The 23,827-nt window shown below is 42.7% G+C and overlaps 1 protein-coding gene across 1 annotated transcript; it reads left to right on the top strand.

Annotated features, from left to right (window-relative positions):
- On the top strand, nt 1-22,927 carry LOC122565168 (procathepsin L-like). The gene is made up of 7 exons (XM_043720868.2): nt 1-142; nt 2,052-2,174; nt 3,668-3,874; nt 12,466-12,681; nt 14,803-14,965; nt 17,557-17,659; nt 22,532-22,927. The coding sequence occupies exons 1-7, from the start codon at nt 11-13 to the stop codon at nt 22,671-22,673; spliced, it is 1,086 nt and encodes a 361-aa protein (XP_043576803.2). The 5' UTR covers nt 1-10; the 3' UTR covers nt 22,674-22,927.
- Nucleotides 22,928-23,827: the final 900 nt, after the last annotated feature.

Here is a 23,827-nt window from a genome sequence, read left to right as displayed (position 1 = left end):
ATTGTCCATCATGAAGTTCTCTCTGTTTCTGGGCTGTGTGGCAGTGTCTATTCTGGTTGTAGCCTCAGGCCACACGTTTAATTCAACACTGGATGAAGACTGGAAGAGTTGGAAATCATGTTATGAGAAGCAGTACACCCAGGTAAAAGGAGAATTTTCTCCAGTAAGAAATCTATTTCAAGCATTCAGCTCATTCTGAAAGGGCAAGATTCCAAACATTTGTGAAATTATTGAGAATTTTTAGTCTGAGATCAGGTGGGAGAGCTGTGTTTCCTTTTGGCTGCAATAGATATGTGTAGTGAAACTGAAAGCATATTGATCCTGAAATTCCATGTGTGTTCGTCCATCCTCCATCTCCAAATGGGGACTGAACAAACTCACAGTAAAACAGCAGGGATTGAAGATATAACCGTCTGATCCCAGAGGAGGAAGGATGGGATTTGGGTGGGGATTCAAGCAAGCAGGAGGCTAACATCCAGAATTCTTTCCCCGAATTAAAAGATGGTGGACCTTCCAATTAGCAGACGTCAGGAAGCCTATTGCATGTTTTTGCCATTAACAGACACGGTCACAGGAATTAAGTTTCTTTTCCAGTTAAGTTCTCCCTAGAATAGGGCATGATGAAGTGAAGATTGGAATAAAGGAGAGGCAGTCTTTGGGTAAGGAGGACCATTGTCCAGAACTTGCTAGAACTTAGCTAGCATAAAGTAATTTTCACCCATTCAGCGCACATATTCCACTTGTTTTTGAGATTTGCATGTGATCCTCCTTTATCTTGATCCCTCTGCATTGGTATGGTTTGACTGGGCGATACCTGATGATTGTCAATTCGTAGTCACTTATCCTTCTGGTGTACAGAAGACTATTCATCCCCATCCTGTAATGCAGCCATATTCTTATTTCCAATTAATGGACAGTCACTCTTGCTGTGACAGTCCAGGCGGGTTTGGTCTGAAGGGAGGACCCGACTGTTATGATCACTGGGGAACAGACATCTTGTCCTTCCCAAGTTGCCTGGAGACGATTCTCCATTAAGTTATCAATAAACTGTCTGGCCACATTCTGTCATGTCTATTCCATCTCTGGGTATGAGCTGACTAACATATTCTGACTGACTACCCTTGTTTGCAGGGAGTAAAAATCTGTCTGACTGCCCTTTAAGTCTGGCACTCAGGACTTCAACCTCAGAAGATCCCAACAGGGGCTAAAAGTTGCTGAAGTAATTCTAGTTCTGTGTCCACTACCAGATTGAAAGTGCCTATTGCAAGATTCTGTCTTCAAGAACTCAGTTTATTGATGTTCCATTGGATCCCTGGTGAAATGACCATGGAATCATTAACAATACTTTGAGAAAGTTCAGACTCTTTTATATAAAAAAAAGTACTTGTAGTTAACTCATTATTTCAATGTAATGGTGTTATTTTAATATATTAACATTCATTCAGTGTTTGATGAGAATGTGGAGTAATCAAATCAGCCATGTTTGTATTGACGGTGCAGAACAGGGCAAGAGAGGTCCATTGGCCTAAACTGTATGTTCACATTGATATTACCATTGCACACACCAATCAGAACATATCTGTCAAATTAATTAGCTCTTTGCAAGCTTACAATTTCAAATTAAACTGTTGGACTGTTATCTGGTGTTGTGTGACTGTCCACCCCAGTCCAACAGCAGCACCTCCACCCCATAAAATTAATGGAATCAAGGAGACAAAATCTAACCTGTGCAATGTGGCATTCATCCTCCATGATCCAATTTTCTGTTGCTGACACTCAAGTGTTTGGTTCATGATTAAAGATATTGATCTTTATCACCTCATTATTCCTCCTATACTCTCCGTGTCACTCTGTCAGACTGGAAGATCAAACAGATTTTGTTTTGTGTCTAGAGGAAAAGGGAATGTGTTCAACTTCTCTGATATGTTAGGGAAGATAAAAACCTAACTGAAAAGTGTTATTTCAGGTGTTGCACAGGAATTTGTAAGGCTATTGTATTATTTTAAGACTGAAAGATACTGGCACATCATTTACTTTATGCGTTTATTCAGGATGAAGAGAGCTACAGGAGAATGGTATGGGAAGACAATATGAGATACATCAAACAACACAATCTGGAGCACTCGATGGGGAAACACACCTTCACTGTGGGAATGAACCAGTATGGAGATCTGGTGTGTATAAAATGTATCATCTGGGATTGTTTAGATATTGGATATTGTGGTTCTGTTACTGAATGACATGTGATCTGATCAATGAGATCACAACACCTCATTTTAACAAAGAATCTGACATCCTTTACCTTTGTATGTTTCTGGAAAAATAAATCCTCCATTACATTTTACATTCCTTTTCGTTCTGTTTGCTCTTGTCAAACAGCCTGTCATGGCATGGGGCACTGCCCATATGTCTGCTGTACTTTCCAAATATAAACAGGGAATGGGATCACCTGCACCAAACCAAGAGACAATTTCAAAAAGATGGGATAGCGCTGAGAGAGCTCAGCCACCAGCTGTATGAATCGCTCCCTGGTCCTCATCTCCCACAATGAGGACTAAAACCCATCATTGGGTTCAATGGCAAGATAGACTTTAGATCATATCTAGGCAGATGCTGGAAACCAGAGTTTAGGAAGGGCTTTTGCCCGAAACATCGATTTTCCTTCTTCTCAGATGCTGCCTGACCTGCTGTGTTTTTCCAGCACCACTCTGATCTAAACTTTAGATCATATCTTGTCATTAAAATAATTGGAAAATCGAAGAGAAATAAAATGGATTGTGAAAATAGAATAAAGCCAACATGAGGAATGTTGGATTTCAGCACAAAATGGCACCTTCCCCTCCCTTCTTTCCTGCAAAAAAGACAAAAACTCATTGAAAACTAGTCCAGAAGCACTCTCCACTTTCATAGGATTTGTCATCCTCACACAGTTAATGTTGGTCGGTGATTCAAAACCAAAACTAATCCTTGTATAATCGTTGCTTCCTGGAGTGATCAGAAGTAGGAATATTGCTCAAACGTTTTCCTCTTATATCTATGGGTTCTGAGGCCAATTCCAGACCTGCTTCTTTAGCTATGACCTGGAATTTAATGTAAGGTTGGTGATGCAATGTGAGATGCTCTTTATCAAGAAGGCTTAGTAAAGCACCTTTAAACTCAACCATCATGGAGGAGGTTCAACCCATTCCGCTCATAAGGAAAGTGCTCTGTAAGATTTTAATTATAGAATTTAATAAGATATTAATTATCATCTCCTCAAGTAATTTCAAACAAAGTGAAGCACATTTATAATCTCAGCTGCCATCTTGGTCATTGCATAATAGTCCAGAGGGATATTTTATCCGCTTCAGGGCCTCTTTTCACCTTTACACTGAACTGCCAAGAAATTGATTCATCTAATTTTTCTCCATTTCTTTACTTAAGTCAAATTTTCAACATGAATAGAATAGAATAGAAATTTATCATCACATGTACTTTTACATGAAACATTCAAATGAAAAGTTTTATAAGTTACCACACCATTGCATCTATGATGCTTTGATCTCTCATCTTGCTAAACCTCGTGAATGGGTGACAATGTATGGTGAAGTTATTGATTCTCCTTCTGAACAATGCCCATTTAAAGTCATTCATTTCACAAATGACTGTCTATGTGTTTGACTTTTAGACTACTGAAGAGTTTAATGAACTCATGAATGGATTCTTCCAAGATGCAGCTGATAACTCGACTGAAGAAGATGATGATGAAGGAAATGGTTATGATGAAGATGTTGATGATCTTGAATCTGATGAAATTGAAGAAAGTGATGATGTTATGAAATATAGAAAACTTGACTGGCGTGAAAAAGGTTTGGTTACTCCAGTGAAAAATCAGGTAATAGACAGCAGGAGTTCTTCTGTTAATTATTACATGTGAAAGTTTAGTCAGCAAACAAATCTTGATGTTATCATGAGTTGTCTCAACTAATAAGGAAGGTTAGTTTACAGTTTTAGATCCTATTCCCAAGTCCAGTGGAGGCAGAGTCAAATCTGGTCTTCCATCTGATGGATGGTGCTAGCACCTTCAGATGAATTCCTAACGACAGCAATGTTAATGAATATAAAGCAAACTGAAGAATTTCTAACTTGAAATCAAATGGGACAATGATCAACGTGGAATTAAAAGAAAATGAACAATATAAATTTGGGAACATGGTACAACTTTAAGTTGAGATAGTAGTTAAAACCGAAAGTGTGGATAAAGACCAGACTGGCATTCTGAGCAGAGGTACTGGATTGTAAGGAAAGACAATCCTGGCACTTTGCAAGATTTCTTACAATTTTCAGTTACAATTTACAATTTACAATTGACTTAGCAACAATGAAGGAATGATGATACTCTTCCAAGTCAGAATAGTGTGTAGATTGGAAGGGATTTTGCAAATGTTGGTGTTCCCATGCACCTGCCTGCCCTTGTCCTTCTGGGTGGTGTGTGTCATGGGCTTGGAAGTTTGGAAGACATCATTCAAAGAGTTGTAAGTTGTTGCAGAGCATTTTATAAATGGTTGACAGCTTCAGCCACTAGTGGTAGAGGGAGTGAAACTGGAAGATGTTAAATAAGACACCAATCAAGCGGGATTCATGTCCTGGTTGGGGTTGAATTTCTTGAGTGTCATAGGAACTGCAGCCATTGAAGCAAATGCAGGGTATTCCTTCACACAACAGATTTGAGCTTTGTAATTGATGATGGGCTTTGAGGAATCAGGAGATGAGTTGTTTGTCACAGAATTCCCTGCCTCTAACCTGCCTTTGTAGTCACAGTGCTTATATGGTTAGCACTGGACAGTTTGTAGTCAATGTTACTCCCAGGATGTAAGGAAATTCATGATGAAATTGTCAAGAGACAATGGTTAGATGCTCTCCTGTTGGAGATATCTATTGGTTGACGGACGTGTGGTGTAAGTCTAATTTGCCACTTATCAGCCCAAGCCTTGGTCTTGATCAGAGCTTGATGTGTATGGAGACAGACTGCTTCAGTATCTGAAGAGCTGTGTATCAGCAATCATCAGCAAGCATCACTATTTCTGACCTGAGGGTAGAGGATGGCTAGTTCTGAGACATTATACCAAGGAGTTCCTACTGAACTTTCCTGGAACAGAGATCATTAATTTCTAACAATCAGAACCATCTTTCTTTTTGCCAGGTATGACTGATTTATACTGATTTCTCTTCACAGATGCTGCCAGACCTGCTGAAGGTTTCCAGCAACTTCTCTACTTTTTGCCTCCAGTTAATTGTTTAATGGTCCAATATCATGCAGGACCTCAGCGCTTAGATCCGATCCATTGTGGGATAGATAAGCCCTGTTGATTTTATGCTGTATTTCATGTTGTAGCTTCACCAGGTTGACACTTCTATTTGGGTGGTAGACCTGGCATGCCTTCCTGTACTCATTGAACCATCCTGATGGTAACAGCAGAGCAGAGATATGCAATGCCACGGGGTTACAAATTGTAATTGGATACAATTTTGCTGCCGATGATGGTCCATAGTGTCTCATAGTTGCCCTGTTCTACATTGTTAGGGGTGTTTGAAATCTAGAGTTGAAAAATGCAGTGTTGGAAAAACACAGCAGGTCAGGCAGCATCCGAGGAGCAGGAGAATCGACGTTTCGGGCATAAGCCCTTCTTCAGGAATGAGACTGGTGTGCCAAACGGGCTAAGATAAAAGGTAGGGGGGAGGGAATTTGGGGGAAGGGCACTGGGAATACAATAGGTGGAAGGAGGTGAGAGTGAGGCCGATAGGCCGGAGAGGGGGTGGGGGCGGAGAGGTTGGGAAAAAGATTGCAGGTCAAGAGGGCGGTACTGAATCCAGGGGTTGGGACTGAAATAAGATGGGGGGAGGGGAAATGAGGAAGCTGGAGAAATCTGCATTCATCCCGTGTGGTTGGAGGGTTCCTAGGCAGAAGATGAGGCGCTCTTCCTCAAGGCGTTGTGTGGCCAGGGTCTGGCGATGGAGGAGGCCAAGGACCTGCATGTCATTGGCGGAGTGGGAGGGGGAGTTAAAGTGTTCAGCCACGGGGCGGTTGGGTTGGTTGGTGCGGGTGTCCCAGAGGTGTTCCCTGAAACGTTCCGCAAGTAGGCGGCCTGTCTCCCTAATGTAGAGGAGACCACATCGGGTGCAGCAGATACAGTAAATGATGTGTATGGAGGTGCAGGTGAATTTGCGATGGATATGGAAGGATCTATTGGGGCCTTGGAGGGAGGTGAGGGGGGGGAGGTGTTGGCGCAAGTTTTGCACTTCTTGCGGTTGCAGGGGATGGTGCCGGGAGTGGTCCTGATGAAGGAGTCGCGGAGGGAGTGGTCTCTCCTGAATGCTGATAGGGGTGGGGAGGGAAATATATTCCTGGTGGTAGGGTCTGTTTGGAGGTGACGGAAATGACAGAGAATGATATGATGTATCCAGAGGTTGGTGGGGTGGAAGGTGAGGATCAGTGGGGTTCTGTCCTGGTGGCGATTGGAGGGGCGGGGTTCAAGGGCGGAGTTGCGGGAAGTGGAGGAGATGCGGTGGAGGGCATCGTCGACCACGTCGGAGGGGGAATTGCGGTCTTTGAAGAAGGAGGCCGTCTGGGTTGTTCGGTAGTAGAATTGGTCCTCCTGGGAGCAGATGTGGTGGAGGCGAAGGAATTGGAAATATGGGATGGCGTTTTTACAGGGGCCAGGGTGGGAGGAGGTGTAATCTAGGTAGCTGTGGGAGTCGGTCAAATTGTAGTAAATGTCTGTGTTGAGTCGGTCGCCCGAGATAGAAATGGAGTGGTCTAGTAAGGGGAGGGAGGAATCTGAGATGGTCCAGGTAAATTTGAGGTCGGGGTGGAAGGTGTTAATAAAGCGGATGAACTGTTCAACCTCCTCATGGGAGCTCAAGGTAGCGCCAATACAATCATCAATGTAGCGGAGGAAAAGGTGGGGGGTGGTGCCAGTGTAGTTGCGGAAGATGGACTGTTCCACATATCCGACGAAGAGGCAGGCATAGCTAGGGCCCATGCGGGTGCCCATGGCTACTCCTTTAGTTTGGAGGAAGTGGGAGGATTGGAAGGAGAAGTTGTTTAGAGTGAGGGCCAGTTCAGTCAGTCAAAGGACGGTGCCAGTGGAAGGGTACTGGTAGGGTCAGCGGGAGAGGAAGAAGCGGAGGGCTTGGAGGCTTTTGTGATGGGGGATGAAAGTGTATAGGGACTGGATGTCCATCGTGAAGATAAGGCGTTGGGGGCCGGGGAAGCGAAAATCATGGAGGAGGTGGAGGGCATGGGTGGTATCCCGAACCTAGGTGGGGAGTTCTTGGACTAAGGGGGACAGGACAGTGTCGAGGTATGCAGAGATGAGTTTGGTGGGGCAGGAGCAGGCTCCATTGTCTGGCCTGCTGTGCTTTTCCAACACCACATTTTTCAACTCTGGTACTCCTGCATCTGCAGTCCTCGCTTTCTCCCTGTTTAAAATCTAGTACAGCGATAATATCAAATAAAACAATGGTGGATATTTTCAGTCTGAAGATGGATTTGTGTCTCCACAAAGACAGTGTAATGGTCAATCCTATCAATGTTGTCATGGACAGATACTTCTGTAGCCAATAGATTGGTGAGGATGAGGTGAAGTAGGTTTTCCCTCTTGTTGACTTCCTCTCAACCTGACACAAATCTAGTCGTGCTGTGACAACATTCAGGACTTGTCCAGGTCTGTCACTCGTCAGAGGTGCTACTGAGCCACTCTTAATAATGGGTATTGATGTCCCCACCCTCAATGTTTCTTCCAATTTATGGTTTAGTGTGGAGGATCCCTGATTCATCAACTGAGTTTAGGCTAGTAGGTGCCAATTATAGAGTCATATACAGCATGGAAACAGACCCTTCAGCCCCAAACACAGTCCATGCCGACCAAAATGTCTGTCCACGCTAACCCCATTTCCCTGCACTTAGCCCACATCTTTTTGAACCTTTCCTATCCAAATGCCTTTTAAATGTTGTTAATGTACCTGCCTCAACCACTTCCACTGGCAGATCATTCCATATGTGTATCACCCTCTGTGTCAAAAAGTTGCCCCTTATGTTCCCTTTTATTGCTTCCCCCAACCTTAAACTGATGCCCTCTAGTCCGCGATTCCTCAACCTTGGGAAAAAGACTGTGTTCATTCACCCTATCCACGCCTCTCATGATCTTATACACCTCTGTATGAGCCCCCCTTCAGTGTCTTACGCTCGAAAGATAAATGTCCTAGCTTGTCCAACCTCTCCCTGTAACTCAGACAATTGAGTCTAGACTACATCCTTGTAATTTTCCTTCTGTACTCTTTCCAATTTAATAACATCCTTCCTATAGCAATGTGGCCAAAACTGAACACAATACTGCAAATGCGAACTCACCAACGTCCTGTACAACTGCAACATAATTTCCCAACTTCTGTACTCAATGCCTTGACTGATGAAGGCTAGGATACCAAAAGCCCTCTTCACTGCCTTGTCTACCTGTGACTCCACTTTCAGAGAACCATACACTTGAACTCTAGGTTCCTACTGTTCCGCTATGCTCCTTAAAGACCTAACATTCACCGTGAAACCCCTACCTTGATTTGACTTTCCAAAATGCAAGACCTCACACTTATCGATATTAAACTCCATTTGCCATTTCTCGACCCACTTCCCCAGCTGATCATGGTCCTGCTGTAATTTCTGATAACCTTGCTCACTGTCCCCAATATCTCCTATTTTAGTGTCATCTGCAAACTTACTAATCCTGCCTTGTACATTCTCATCCAAATCATTGATTTGGATAACAAGAGCAATGGGCCCAGCACCTTCTCCTGAGGCACTCTACTAGTCACAGGCCTCCAGTCTGACAAGCGTCCTTTCACTATTAGTCTCTGCTTCTTACCATCAAGCTAAATGTGTATCCAACTTGCCATCCCCCCCTAGATTGCATGCAGTCTAACTTTCCAGAGCAGCCTACCATATGGAACCTTATCAAAGGTCTTACTGAAATCCATACAGACCACATTCACTGTCCTGCCCTCATCAATCTTCCTGGTCACTTCATCAAAAACTCCAACAAATTTGTGAGGCATGATCTCCCACGCACGAAGCCATGCTTATTATTCCTAATCAAACCCTGTATTTCCAAATGCATATTTTATCTCTCAGAATATTCTCAAGTAACTTATCTACCTCAGATGTTAAGCTTACTGGTCTACAGTTCCCACGTTTTACTTTGCAGCTCTTCTTGAACAAGGGCACAACATTCGTTATCCTCCAGTCTTCCAGGTCCTCACCATGGCTAACAACAAGGCAAAAATATCAGCCAGAACCCCTGCAATTTTTTTCTCTGATGTACTGCAGTGTTCTTGGATATATCTGGTCAGGACCAGCAGATTTATCCACCTTCATACATTCTAATACGTCCAACACCTCCTCTATTGTGATATGGACTGTCCCCAAGATATCACCACTAACCTCCCCAGGTTCCCAAGTCCTCATATCTTTTCCATAGAAACACAGAGGAAAAATATTTGTTGAGGACCTTGCCCATCTCCTGCAGTCCTACATGTCCACTTTGGTCCTTGAAAGATCCTATTCTCTCTGTGGTTATTCTGTTTCCTTTAATATACCTAAAGAACCTCTTTGGATTCATCCTAATCTTCTCAGCCAAGGCTATCTCATGCCACTTTTCACCATCCTGCTTTCCTTCTTCAGGAAACTCCTGCATCCACTATATACCTCCAGGGATCCCCTTGATCCCGTTGCCTATACCCAAGCCATGCCTCCTCTTTTTTGGTCAAAACCTCATTATCTCTTGTCATTCAGGGTTCCCTATTCCTGCCAACATTGCCGTTAACCCTCATGGGAACATATAGACCTTTAACTCTAGCTATCTCACTTCTAAAGGCTTCCCACTTACTGGGGGTCCCTTTGCCTGGTGTGATGATGCTACTCCTTTAACAAGGATATGCTGTCCTTGGCTTTTTTTAAAGACGTTGTAAAAGCAGTGATTCTCGAAAAGTCTAGATTTGAAGGCTTTTAGGGCCAGTTTGATTATAGCTGACAGATTATGCCTCAGGCAAAAGGCTTTCAGTTTAAAATAGAACACTTGTACAATGAAAGGGCATTGGGAGTGCCAGTTCTCTCAGCTCAGTTTTACTCCAGTTCGGTTTGGTTTTAGCTGTCTGGCTGTTCACTGAAAGTAGTCAGTCAGTTTTGAGGCTGCTGGTCCAAACAATAGCTACATGGAAGAAGGTGTTCCATGCTGAATCCCTCCACCATCTCTTTCTTCTGTAAGACCCTGTGCCAAGGGGTGTTTATGGGATTGTTGCAAGTATTTTGAACAGTGGCATTAAGTTGGGATAATCTGTTGGGTTTTCAGATATGTTAGGTTATTCTATTGTTATTGTTATATTTTATTTGTGTTTCATTTGGTAATCTTATAAATTAATTCTGTTTTGTTTGAAACTAAATGGTTGGGCCAGCTGCATCCCTCCTGGAATATCCGCAATACACCGACTTAAAGCAAGGAGCAAAGTTAGGGTCTGGACTACTTTCTTGAAATGTTTTGAGGGGGGTCTGGCTTAGTCCATAGCACTGCAAACAAACTATTCCAAACCACCCCAGCAAGCTCCTGTCTAATCACCAGGAGCTTCACTTGCTCATGTTTTATGTTTTATCATGAGATCCACATTCAATATTGAGGACCTTCAGGAAAGCTCCCACACAATTGTATACCAGTGTTCCATCATCTCTGATTCCAGCACTGCAGCATTTTTCCCAAATACCACCCCTGACACCTTGTGCTACTTGCCACATCCACCAAAAGAGGCAGCCTTCAAGAAGGTTGGTGTCTGGATAGCAATGAGTACTAGTACAGGTACAGCTATACCTTGGCTCAGGTATAATTACCAACACCTTCAGAAGCAGGTGCAGATATACCTGCCCTTTCCGAAAGCTAGAATAAAACTCCTCTCCACATACCTACAGTGTGTAACATCAGTGGGAATGGGTAATGAACCAATGTAACCTAAGGAATAACTTTTTCAGTAAATTAACTTGTGCAACATCTTCCATGGCTAACAGCTATACAGTCATGTATATAATGATGTACTAGTGCCACAAATCTCTGATTTCATAACTTCAGGGGGTCTGGTGACTCTTGGGGTCCAGCCTCGGGTAACTGCCTGTGTGAAGTTTGCACATTCTCCCTGTGTCTGCGTGGGTTTCCTCCGGGTGCTCCAGTTTCCTCTCACAGTCCAAAGATGTGTAGGATAGATGGATTGGCCATGCTAAATTGCTCATTGTGTTCAGGGATGTATAAGTAAGGGGTAAATGTAGGATAGTAAGGGAATGGGTCTGGGTGAGTTACTCTTTGGAGGGTCGATGTGGACTTGTTGGGCTGAAGGGTCTGTTTCCACACTGGAGGGATTCTATGATTCTATGATTCTGGACTTCTCAAAACTCATTCAGAATGCACTTTATTTAGAATTATAAGGTCTTTCGTTTGAGTGCTGAGACCCCTGGTTTTGATCTGTGGCTCATTTCTCCATTGAAGGACCTTTTATTTTTCAGATACACTTTGCGCCATAACATTATCTGGGAGACCTTTAACCTGGTGAATGCCCCGTCAACTTCCATTTGAAAAAAAAATGCTTTCTGCCTCACCATGTGCCTTTCTGATACTTCTCATGCTCCTTTCACAGTATCCATGCTGGAGGCTTAAACCAGTCACTTTCATCTTACTAACCATGTCCTGAATCTATGGACATTGACCTTGACATGACCAGGAATCATATACACCCCATCTCCATTGGTTTGTTAATCTGGCTTTTTTTTGTTAATTTCATTCATGGGATGTAGATGTCATTGGATGGGCCAGTATACATTGCCAAATTGCACCTGGAACTGAGTGACTTGCTAGGGCATTTCAGAGGGCAGTTAAAAGCCAACCACACTGTGTGCCTGGAGTCATCTATGGGCTAGAAGAGATAAGGATGTCAGATTTCCTTCCTTAAAAGACATCAATGAAATCAATGGATTACTGAAACAGTTGACAACGTTTTCATGATCACCCAAGAGTGAGTGGCAATTTTAGAATCACAAGTGCTCTCAGGGAATGAGCAAATAACTGAACAATTCATTCATGATCAGAGACCAGCAGCACATTGAGGGAGTAAATTCCCAACAGTTTATAAAATGCTGCTGTCACTTCTCAGGAAGTTCCTAGACCTACATATATGCAGTTGCCCTGATACCTGTTGAAATCCAATGACAGCAGTGAATCACATCACTCTAGCTGCCTGGCTCTCAGGATCTGTGGGGACTTACATAAGTTCTGGAAAACACATGAAGAAAATTAATCAACATTGGTGTAAATCTGTACTCCAGATGACAAAATATGGAAAGAGGGTTTTATTTTTACATCAGGACGCTTTACTGTATTGCATTTCTGTCCTTACCAGGGAAGATGTGGTTCGTGCTGGGCTTTCAGTGTGACTGGTGCCATTGAAGGACAGTGGGCAAAGAAATGTAGAAGGCTAGTTTCTCTGAGTGAACAGAATTTGCTTGATTGTGACACACATAGCTATGGATGTATGGGTGGATTCAAACTGTCTGCCTTTGAATATGTGAAAGAAAACGGCATTCAATCAGAAAAAGCTTACCCATACATAGCAAAGGTAAATCACTTTTCAATGTATTTCAAATTAATCACGTGCAACATGTTTCCAACATTCATGGTGCTAGGTAATGGAGCCCAATGTTACATAGAACATAGAACATAGAAGAATACAGTGCAGTACAGGCCCTTCGGCCCTCGATGTTGCGCTGATCCAAGCCCATCTAACTTACACTAGCCCACTATCCTCCATATGCCTATCCAATGCCCGCTTAAATGCCCATAATGACGGAGAGTCCACCACTGCTACTGGCAGGGCATTCCATGAACTCACGACTCGCTGAGTAAAGAACCTACTCCTAACATCTGTCCTATACCTACCCCCCCTTAATTTAAAGCTATGCCCCCTTAGTCAAATGGAAGCTGGCATCCTACTCTGGATCAATTCTTCCCTGCGAATCTGCTCCCAGGTTTCTGCCAGTATCATTGTACAAGCAGCATGAGGAAGGCTGAGAGAATATCACCTTTCAGGACAGGCAGGGCCAGCACTCGCATTTCATTTCTCCCTTATCATGCAATGACCTCCCAAATCTTTACTCAATACCTCTTGGCCTTGTGTGATTGCTGGATAACAGACCCACACAGTGAATGACGGCAGGATGGAGGTCTCAGGGTGCACAATCTTTGCGATTGACAGGTAGGTGGCTGTAATTGGGCCCCTCCCCATTTCCCAATATCTGCTCCCCCTATAAAATAAGGAGCTAGGAAGCAGCATCACAGTAATTTGCTTGTTGTGCTCTCTGCATGGGTTCATGCCAACAGTAGGTGGGAGAAGACCTACAAGTGGTCAGTCATTACAGACCTAAGAGCCTCAATTGCTGTCAGATTTGGAAGACTATTAATAGACTGGCCATCATAGACTTGTTCAGGGTATGGGTAGGATTCACACTTGTTACCTTCCTGTTCAATTAGCTACTGCCTCCTCACTACAAACTCAGCACATAGGATTGTACCAAATTCTACCCTGTCTTTCTGAAAGCATACTACCTTCTGAGAAAGGCAAATGAGGGACACAATGATGAAAACATTGCTTCTATTTGGCAAGAGGGAGACTCTTTAATAGTTACCATATGGTTATGGAATAGATCCCTGACTAGACAGGCATGAAATCTTAAGGCAGATGCATGGCCACCACCAGGTATGATGTTCCAGTATAAAAGCTCTTGCTTCATCTTCAGTCACTCTCCCTATCTTAAGGAGCCAGTGGAGACAGCCAGTAATTCTGGTTAATGTATAGTAACATCAGTAAGCATGGAACCCAGATTATGCAGCATATTTTCATTGAAACATTTGATGACATCGTGAGAGTCTGAGGGCTGAAAAACTATCATAGAATTATAGAGTCATAGAGATGTACAGCACAGAAACAAACCCTTCAGTCCATGCCGACCAGATATCCTAACCCAATCTAGTTCTATTTGCCAGCACTTGGCCCTTATCTCTCTAAACCCTTCCTATTCATATACTTATCCAGATGTCTTTTAAGTGCTGTAAATTACCAGCCTCAAACACTTCCCCGGCAGCTCATTTCACACACATACCACCCTCCGCATTAAGAAGTTGCTCCTTAGGTCTTTTTTATACCTTTTCCCTCTCACCCTAAACCTATGCCCTCTAGTTCTGGACTCCTCCACCCCAAGGAAGAGACTTTGTCCATTTATCCTATCCATGCCCCTCATGATTTTATAAACTTCTACAAGGTCACCCCTCAGCCTCCGTCACTCCAAGGAAAAAAGCCCCAGCCTGTTCAGCCTCTCCCTACAGCTCAAACCCTCCAACCCTGGCAACATCCTTGTAAATCTTTTCTGAACCCTTTCAAATTTCACAACATCCTTCTGATAGGAAGGAGACCAGAATTGCACAAAATATTCCAAAAGTGGCCTAACCAACATCTTGTAGAGCCACAACATGACCTCCCAACTCCTCTACCTAATGCTTTTACCACTAAAGGAAAGCATACCAAATGCCTTCTTCACTATCCTATCTATACGTGACTCCACTTTCAAGGAACTATGAACCTGCACTCCAAGGTCTCTTTGTTCAGTAACACTCCCTAGTGCCTTACCATTAAGTGTATCATAAACTATTCATGAATGTTAATTTTTTCCTTTTTTACAATTAGCAAAGTCACTGCAAATTTCGGAAAGATAAGATTGCTGCCAGAATCAAAAAATGCAACAAAGTAAAAAAAGGTGAACAAAACTTAGCGAAGGCTTTGTGGAAACATGGACCCATCGCTGTATCCCTCAATTCGCATCCAAGGTCCTTCCACTTGTATAAACAAGGTAAGAGACAGACTGTGTTGATGAGGTAAATTAATTGGTCAGTCTACAGGTTTCCCATAAAATACTTGAAAAGTCATACGTATGCACACATTTTCTGTTAATTTGTTTGTTGCTGTTAATGCTGTCTCAATATCTATAATGAGTACGAGATATCTCATCCCCTTTTAGTGATTCCCCCTTCCCCCATATTACATGCTGCCCAGTGCTGTCAGACACCAAGGAGTTAAAATTGGATCAGACTGGTAATTGAGCTGAAGATGAGAAAATTATCCCCTCCCATTCAGAGTCATGCAGGCAGCTCAGAAACTTTGTGCTGTCACTGATGTAAATGACAGTGAGGTGCAATTCAGAGCTGATGTGCTGCTGAGTGAACACAGACCTCGTCTCTGGGTCCAAGGAAATGAAAGGTTGGCATCATTTAAAGTAGTCTGCATGGCTTAAAGACAACCCTGTCCCTCTTAAAGGAGTAGGGGCTGGAACTCAGGAAGAGACTCTGAGCAGAAAGAGGAATGAAAATGGTGCATCAGGCCAGGCAGCAGCCCTGAGTTTCTCTGGGACAGCACTGAAGACCTTGGTGCAGGAGGCAAACAGGAAAAGAGACTTGCCCTTCCTCTACGGGAAAAGGAGACCCTTCAGATGGACATCAAGAAGGCAGAGGGAGCAGACAGCTGTCACGGAGAATGCCTGCAGCCTCGTCCCACAAATCAACAAAAAGATTAAAAAATAAATTGCATGTTCAGCGAGTGGAACACTTTGTGATTCGGATCCATTTCACAATGTACTGTGAGGAGGTCCATATCTGGCAATACTATGTGCCCTCTCTACCTCCTTCTCTCTGTTCAGAGGGAGCACAATGGGCTCTCCTCTCCTGGTATAGACAGTGTCTTTTACCTCCCTGATACAACAGTGAACTGGGAAATGTCCGACATGGAGTCTATTCCAACCTGGAAAGATCCTGAGGTGAAAATAACATCAGGGCCTCAATTAGCTTCACAACCACTGGCAGTGACATCCTGACATCATATTGAGGAGGCGATGAACTAGTGATGTTATCACTGGACCGTTAGAGACCTAGATAATACTCTGGGGACCTGGGTTCGAATTCTGCCGCAACAGATGGTGGAATTTGAATTCAATAAAAATCTGGAATTAAGAGTCTAACGATGACTATGACTCCACTGTCGATTATTGGTCTGACTTCCATGTGAGTCTGAACTGTCCTCTGAGCAATTAAGGATTGGCAATAAATGCTGGCCCAGCCAGTGATGTCTCATCCCATGAATGAATAAAAAAGAAATTACATCCAGAACGTACTTACGTGTTCAGTACTGGAAGATGTCCTCAGTTACTCCTTAAAATGGCTGAGTAACTTTGCCCTTGACAGCCACCAAGCTGAGATAGCCATCCGATTCCTTCTGTAGGCAAGTCGTATTCAAGCAGGTGTCAGCTTGGGGTGATTTTGGTCTGGAGCAATGCCTGCACAGTCAGGTGAGGCTTGTAGATGTGAGCTCTGCTTATTGTCCTACTCCTCACCCTCTGGAGGCTGTGCAGCAGCTGCTAGACAGGATGGGCTCACTGAAGAAGATGCAATTGCTATCTCTTTCTGCGTGGTCTTCCAATTTGAAGCAAAGTCAAGGGGTCTCCAGCCATGGTGATGTCTATGTGAGGTGAATGAGTTGATGACTATCAGAAAGAGAATACAGTTTTAGTGAAGGAACTCCACATCCATCACAATGTGTCTTCACAGAGTATGATCAAGAGGTTTCTTAAGGAAGTGAATATCATGTCACCAGAATCAGTACAGATAGATTTAATCTTATCCAAAGTTTTACTACTAAAGTGTTTAGAATCATCAAAAACAGGCCATTCGGCTCACTGGGTCCACACCGACTCTGTGAAGAGCGTCTCACCCACACCCAGACCCAGACATCCACCCTGGTAGCAGTCAAGTAAGTGCAAAAGGAGTGAGTGCAAAGAGGGATAGGATCAGAAAAGAAAGAAAAAAGTAAGTCTGTGAAAGGGAATCAAGTCTGAATCAGTGCTGCAGGGTCAGGAGAAGTGATAAATTTGGATGGCACGGTGGCTCAGTGGTTAGCACTGCTGCCTCACAGCGCCTGCATCCCAGATTCAATTCCAGCCTTGGGCAATTGTCTGTGTGGAATTTGCACATTCTCCCTGTGTCTGCATGGGTTTCCTCCAGGTGCTTTGGTTTCCTCCCATAATCCAAAGATATGCAGGTCAGGTGAATAGGCCATGCTAAATTGCCCATTGTGTTCGGTGCATTAGTCAGTGGGGGGTGGGTTACTCTTCGGAGGGTCGGTGTGGACTTGTTGGGCTTAAGGGCCTGTTTCCACGCAGTAGGGAATCTAATCTAAAAAGCACAGTAACAGGAGATGTGTCCTTGAGGAGTTGTGAATGGCAGAGGTGAGGACACTGGGAAACTTTAATGAAAGTGAGACAGGGGAATATTAGGGCAGAAGGCTTTGTAGACCAGAAGACAATTGGAAAGCCAAACACATCAAGAAGCACAGGAAGGAAATGATTATATATTTAACAACTAAGTTACATTAAAGATAAATGTCTCCTTTCAGGAGTTTACTCTGATCCTAAGTGCACCCAACGCCGAGGCCATGCAGTGCTTGTGGTTGGATTTGGAAGAGAAAATGGAATTAATTATTGGCTGGTTAAAAACAGGTACGTACAAACAACAGACAGCTGATCAGAGCTTGGGCAGTGACAGGAGCACTGGATTTATTCGCAGTGTTGTTGGGTTAGGGAGAAAAACATCAGCCAAAATTCCCACTGTTGCCCAAAGGCACTGGAGGAGGTGCATAAAATAATTCAGAAGGTTGACACTCAAATTGAGAGAAGATATTTACCAGAAAATGCTAAACAGAATGGAGCTCTATTCGTCAGGAAAGAAAAGGCAAGGAGGTAACTTGATAGAGGACTTTGAGATAATGAAAAGGTGTGAAACGGTGGGTGGAGAGAAAATGTTTTCATTTGTGGGGGCTTCAAAATAGCAGGTATGAATATAATGGAAAAGAAGAATACTACAGAGACCGGAAATGTAAAATAAAAACAGAAAATGTTGGCAAAACTCAGAGCATCTGTGAGGAAAGAGAAAAGGAGTTAATGTTTCAGATCCAATGTGGAGGTGCCAGTGTTTGACTGGGGTGGACAAAGTTAAAAATCACACAACTCCAGGTTATAGACAAACAGGTTCATTTGGAAGTACAGGCTTTTGGAGAACTGCTCCTTCATCAGGTAGCTTAGTGGAGTAGGATTAGAGGACACAGAACTTATGGTAAAAGATCAAAATGTCACACAACCAATGTGACATATTGAACAAACCTAGTCTTTAATCACTTAGAATAGAGTTGCAGGTTTTGATTCATTAATATGTAAATCCCAGAACTTATTTCAGTTCACATTCCTGATGTAAGGGAAGGTCTTATAAAAAAAACAGGTGATATTTCATCTCAGACAATGCATTAAAGTTGGGAGGTTAGAGTCTGTCTGTTTCACAACCTTGAGTCAGATGGGTTCTATTTCCAAAGTCTGAATTTATAAAATGTCACATTTACTGACTGCCAACAGATTGTATGGTTTGTGCGTGTGTGTGCATGTGTGTGAGAGAGAGGACAGAGTTTGTGTGTGTCAGAGAGAGAGAGTATGTGAATGTTTGTGTGTGCTTGATAGAGTGTGTACACGAGTGTGACAGAGTATATGCCTGTGAGAGGCTGTGTGTGTGAGTGTGAACATTTGTAAGAATGTGGGTGAATGTGTGTATGTATTCTTTTGTGTGGGTGTGTGCGTGAGAGTGCATAGTGAAGTGGGGTCACCTGTAGTGTGACATCAACCCAAGATCCTGGTTGAGGCCATCCTTATGGGTACCAAACTTGGCTATCAGCCTCTGCTCAGGCACTCTGCATTGTTGCGGATCCTGGAGTCCGTCTTGGTAGACGGGCACCCAAAGATCTGAGACCGAATGACTGTCAGGTGACCGTCCTCCAAGGTGGTCTTTTGGATATGGAACAAAGCAGAGTTCTCAAACAGAGGCTGATATTCAAGATCGGTACCCATGAGGATGGCCTCAACTGGGACCTTGGGTTTGTGTTACCCTACAGGTGACCCCACTACACTATACACTCTCATGCACACATTCAGACTCAAGCGCACACACACACTCACACAGACCCTCCCTCATACACATGCTCTCTCACAGACACACATGCACGCATGCACCCAATCACAGGCACACTCTTTCACGGGTATATACTCCATAACACTCAGGCACATACACATGCACACTCACACACTCACTCGCACACACACATATGCACACATTCTGTCTCGCTCTCTCTCTGTCTCTGTCTCTCTCTCTCTCTCTCTCTGTCTGTCTATCTCTCTCTCGCCCCCTCCCCCACCTCACATTCATGCACACACTCTGATAAGTCTATGGGATGAATTTACATTTAAAGATTTGTATTTGCAGATGTATTCTATTTTGTTCACAAAGCACACAATCTGTCAGCAGTCAGTCAATGTGGCATTTTATACATTCCTATTTTGGAAATAGAACCCGTCTAACTCATGGTTGGGAGACAGACAGACTCTAAACTTACACCTTTAATGCATTATCTGAGCTGAGATGTCACCCTTTTTTAAACAAAACTTTTAAGTTTTCTCAAGAATGTGGGTTGAAAGAAATTCTGGGATTTACATATTAATGAATCAAAACTTGCAACTGTATTCTAAGTGATTAAAGACTTAACAGCATTCTCGGTTTGTTCAAAAGTCACATCAGTTGTATGACATTTGAATCTTTTACTATAAATTCTGTGTCCTATGATCCTACCCCACTAGCAACCTGATGAAGGAGCAGTGCTCTAAAAGCTTGCCCTTCCAAATAAACCTGTTGGTCTATAACCTGGTGTTGTGTGATTTTTAACTTTGTTTCAGGTCTGACAACTTTCATCATACCTGGAAAAAATTGGACATGTAATAGTTTTGAACAAGATGTGAGTGGGACAGAACAAAAGAAAGGTTTCAGCATGTGAAAGAGGAGAGATTAAATGATCAAAGAAAATTTTGTTTTCTAAGGCCAAATGGAGCAGGAAATGAAAAAGGAACTAAAGATGTGCTTAGAATAAATACATGGCTATCTAAAAGAAATAAATGTGAAACATGGAAATAAAATGGGAATAAAGTTTATGGTTTGCAATTGTTGAATTCAAGGTTGAGTCCAGAAAGCTTGGGAAAGGCTGATCAAAAGCTGAGGTGCAGCTCCTCAAGCTTATGTTGAGCTTAGACCATAAGACATCAGACATAGGAGCAGAGCAGGAATTAAGTCATCCAGCCCATCAGGTTTGCTCTGTCATTCAATCATGGCAGATAGATTTCTCAATGCCATTCTCCTGCTCTCTCCCCCTAACTCATGATACTCAAAAACCTATCTATCTCTGTCTTAAAAATACTCAATATCAATAATCTGGCTTCTGCAGCCTTCTTTGGCAGTGAATTCCACAGCTTCACCACTCTCTTGCTGAAGAAGTTCCGCCTTATCTCCGTTCTAAAAGTTCTTCCCTTTACTTTAAGGCTGTGCCCTTGGGTCCTAGTCTCTCCGACCACATTTCCAACATCCACTCTGTCGAGGCCATTCAGTTTTCTGTAAGTTTCAATTAGATTCCACCCGCCCCCCCCCCGGCTTTATCCTTATAAGACCAGAAACTTTTTGGGATATTATTCACATCTTCCACCATGAAGACTGACATGAAACAATTATGCAGTTCCGCAGCCATTTCCTTGTTCCCTACTATTATCTCTCCAGGATCATTTTCCAGCGGTCCAATGTCCACTTTGCCTCTCTTTTGCTCTTTATATATCTAAAGAAACTCTTACAATTTTCCTTTATATTACTGGCCATCTTACCCTCATATTTAATCTTCTCCCTCCTTATTTCTTTTTTTAGTTGCCCTCGGTTGGTCTTTGTGAGCTTCCCAATCCTTTGGTTTCTGACTGCCCTTCGCTACATTATATGCTTTCTTTTTTGCTTTTAAGCTATCCCTAACGTCCCTAGTCAGCGATGGTTGCCTCATCTTCCCTGTATCATGCTTCTTTTTCCTCAGGATGAATCTCTGCTGTGTCTCCTGAATTACTCCCAGAAGCTCCTGTCATTGCTGTTCCATGTCTTTACTGTGAGGCTCATCTCCCAGTCAATTCTGGTCAGCTCCTCCCTCATGTTGCCTTTGTTCAGCTGTAATACCATTACCTCTTCTCCCTTTCAAATTGCAGAGTAAATTCAATCACATTTTGATCACTGCCCCGTAAGGGTTCATTTACCTTAAATGCCCTTATCAAGTTTGTCTCCGTGCACAACAATATATCTAGTATTGCCTGTTCCCTAGGGGGCTCCACTACAAGCTGCTCCAAAAAGCAAGCTTGTAGACATCCACAAATTCCTTTTTATATGAACTGCTAACAACCTGATTTTCCAAGGCCATCTGCGTATCAAAATCCCCCATGATCACTGTAACTTTGCTGGAACTTTGCAGCAGGCTGAGAACAGAGATGTCAGTGTCAGAAACAGGTAGAGAAGTAAAATGTGGGACCACTGGGACCTCAGGAACTTGCAATGGACAGACTGAGCTTGTCAGAAAGCAGTCACCTGATCTGCATTTGATCTCCCCACAGTACAGGCAACCACATTGTGAAAGGTGATTATGATTCACATTAGACTGCAAGAAGTACATGTTAATCACTGCTTCACTTAGAACAGATATGATGTGGACCTCAGACAAGGAGGAGAGAGTATAAAGGGTTAGGTTTAGTACCTCTTGTATTTACAAAGAAAGGTGTTATACAAAGTTATGGAGTGTTCAGGGTGACTGAGCAGTAGACCAGGGAATCACAGAGAGAATGGCCCCTTGGGAATGCTAAAGGGAAGGAGAATGTAAATTTGGTGATGGCATCACACTGAAAGTGATGAAAATGTGTCCACATTTTCCTTCCATTTAGATTACATTAGATTACTGTTTGATTTTTTTCAGCCAGGTATATTTTTTGTTTCCATTTCTTGCTCCATCTCCATTCCCTTTGGCCTTGGAGGACTAACCTTTTCTGTCATTCAATCTCTCCTGTCTTCCACCCTATTGTTTTGTCCTTGTCCCACCCACTCCTTGCTCAAAACCAATTACATTTCCAACATTTAAATGCAATGTTGGTAAAAGCTATAGGAAATGCTTTTACCCCCTCCCCCATAAAGTAAGCAGGCAATCTCCAGGAGACCACAGTCTTTAAACTCACTCATAGAATCCCTACAGTGTAGAAGCCAGCCTTTGTCAGGTATCACAAAGATGTACTTCCTTGCTTCTAATGTAATGTTATGCTTCACAGCTTGTACCGTTGTCCTAATCCTCTGACACAAATCACCCACATACTTGTACTCAATCTAACGTATCAAAAGATCTCAATCCTCTCCAAGAGTAAACAATTCAGTTCTCCACAACTGTCTTTTGAAATAGCATTGTGATGTGATGTTAATTTCTTTTTCTTGTTTGTCAGTTGGGGAACACACTGGGGTGAAAAAGGTTACATCAAAATAGCTAAGAATCGAGGGAATTTGTGTGGAATTGCCAACTATGGAGTCTATCCAATAGTGAGAAAGTATATGTGCAAAACCCTTGCTTCATCAAATTCCACCTGAAAAAATGATGGAACCATTTCTGCTGAAGCCGACTCATTGACACCATTGCTTTCACTGTCTGCTGCAATTTGAAAGAAATGCAATACAGTACTAACAGCTTCTATACATTTCTATAGCTTCACAGAAAGGTCAATGTCATTGTGATAGATGTAACCACAGTAATGTCTGAGTGACTACATTCTCCAGCTTGTGGAGAGACAATGACCTGCATGTACTGCTGATGACGAGCAATTTAGTAAACACCGCAACAATCACTTCGAGAGTCTGTTTATTTCAAGGAAAAAGTGTCTCATGAATTGTCTTGTTTCTTTGAAATCTAACATCCTAAAATCATGTGGACAAATGCACAGAACTTTAAAAATGACTGTCTTTTCTGACACCAGTATAATTAATGAACACATGCAATGGGGTTGTCGAGGTAAATAAGGTGTACCTGGGAAGCCTCCTGTAAACAGAGATTAATCTGACCGGCCTAAGACTGCCACCCTCTGAGTGAGATTCAGTTCAGACAAAGGTTGATATGTATTTTTATCCAGTGTTTGGCAGGAAACTACACTGAACAGAACAGCAGGAAAACTGAGTCATTTAACTGTGACAAAATACTATCATTTCCGAGTTAAATAATGCAGTGTAGAAATTTAACTCAGATATTCTGGTAGCCAAAGAGTTTTTGGACTGGAGTCACATATCAGGATTCTGTAGAATCCCGGTATAGCTGACTCTCCAAGAATCTGCTCATGAAATTGAAATCCTGCTGTATCTGAAATTCACTGAAAGTGTTCATTAAAACCAAAGAATTCAAAAGGATCTTATTCACTTAAGTTTAATAGATACACAGGAAAGATTAAAGGTTTAAAACTCTAGTCAAACTCCAAGTTAACTGTTAACCAGTTCATAAGACCATAAGACCATAAGATAAAGGAGCAGAATTAGACTATTCGCCCTATTACATCTACTCCACCATTTGACAATGGCTGATATTTTTCTAAACCCCATTCTCCTGCCTTCTCTCTGTAATCCTTGATTCTCTTACTAATCAAAAACATATCTCTGAGTAAAAGAAACTCAATGACTTGGCCATCATAGTCTTCTGTGGTAATGCGTTCCACAGATCCAAACCTTCTGGCTAAAGAAATGTCTTCTCATCTCAGTTC

Source organism: Chiloscyllium plagiosum, unplaced genomic scaffold, assembly GCF_037043375.1.
Source record: "Chiloscyllium plagiosum isolate Xiang-an unplaced genomic scaffold, Cpla_swu_hap1 HiC_scaffold_28, whole genome shotgun sequence".
Lineage (NCBI taxonomy): Eukaryota > Metazoa > Chordata > Chondrichthyes > Orectolobiformes > Hemiscylliidae > Chiloscyllium > Chiloscyllium plagiosum.
Note: the sequence above shows the minus strand (reverse complement) of the source record. Positions and strands in the feature narration are given on the sequence as shown.

Coding starts and splice junctions, on each gene's coding strand:
- LOC122565168 (XM_043720868.2), top strand. CDS start 11: ATGAAGTTCTCTCTGTTTCTGGGCTGTGTGGCAGTGTCTATTCTGGTT. Junction 3,875..12,465: donor TTACTCCAGTGAAAAATCAG/GTAATAGACAGC, acceptor TGTCCTTACCAG/GGAAGATGTGGTTCGTGCTG. Junction 12,682..14,802: donor CTTACCCATACATAGCAAAG/GTAAATCACTTT, acceptor TTTTACAATTAG/CAAAGTCACTGCAAATTTCG.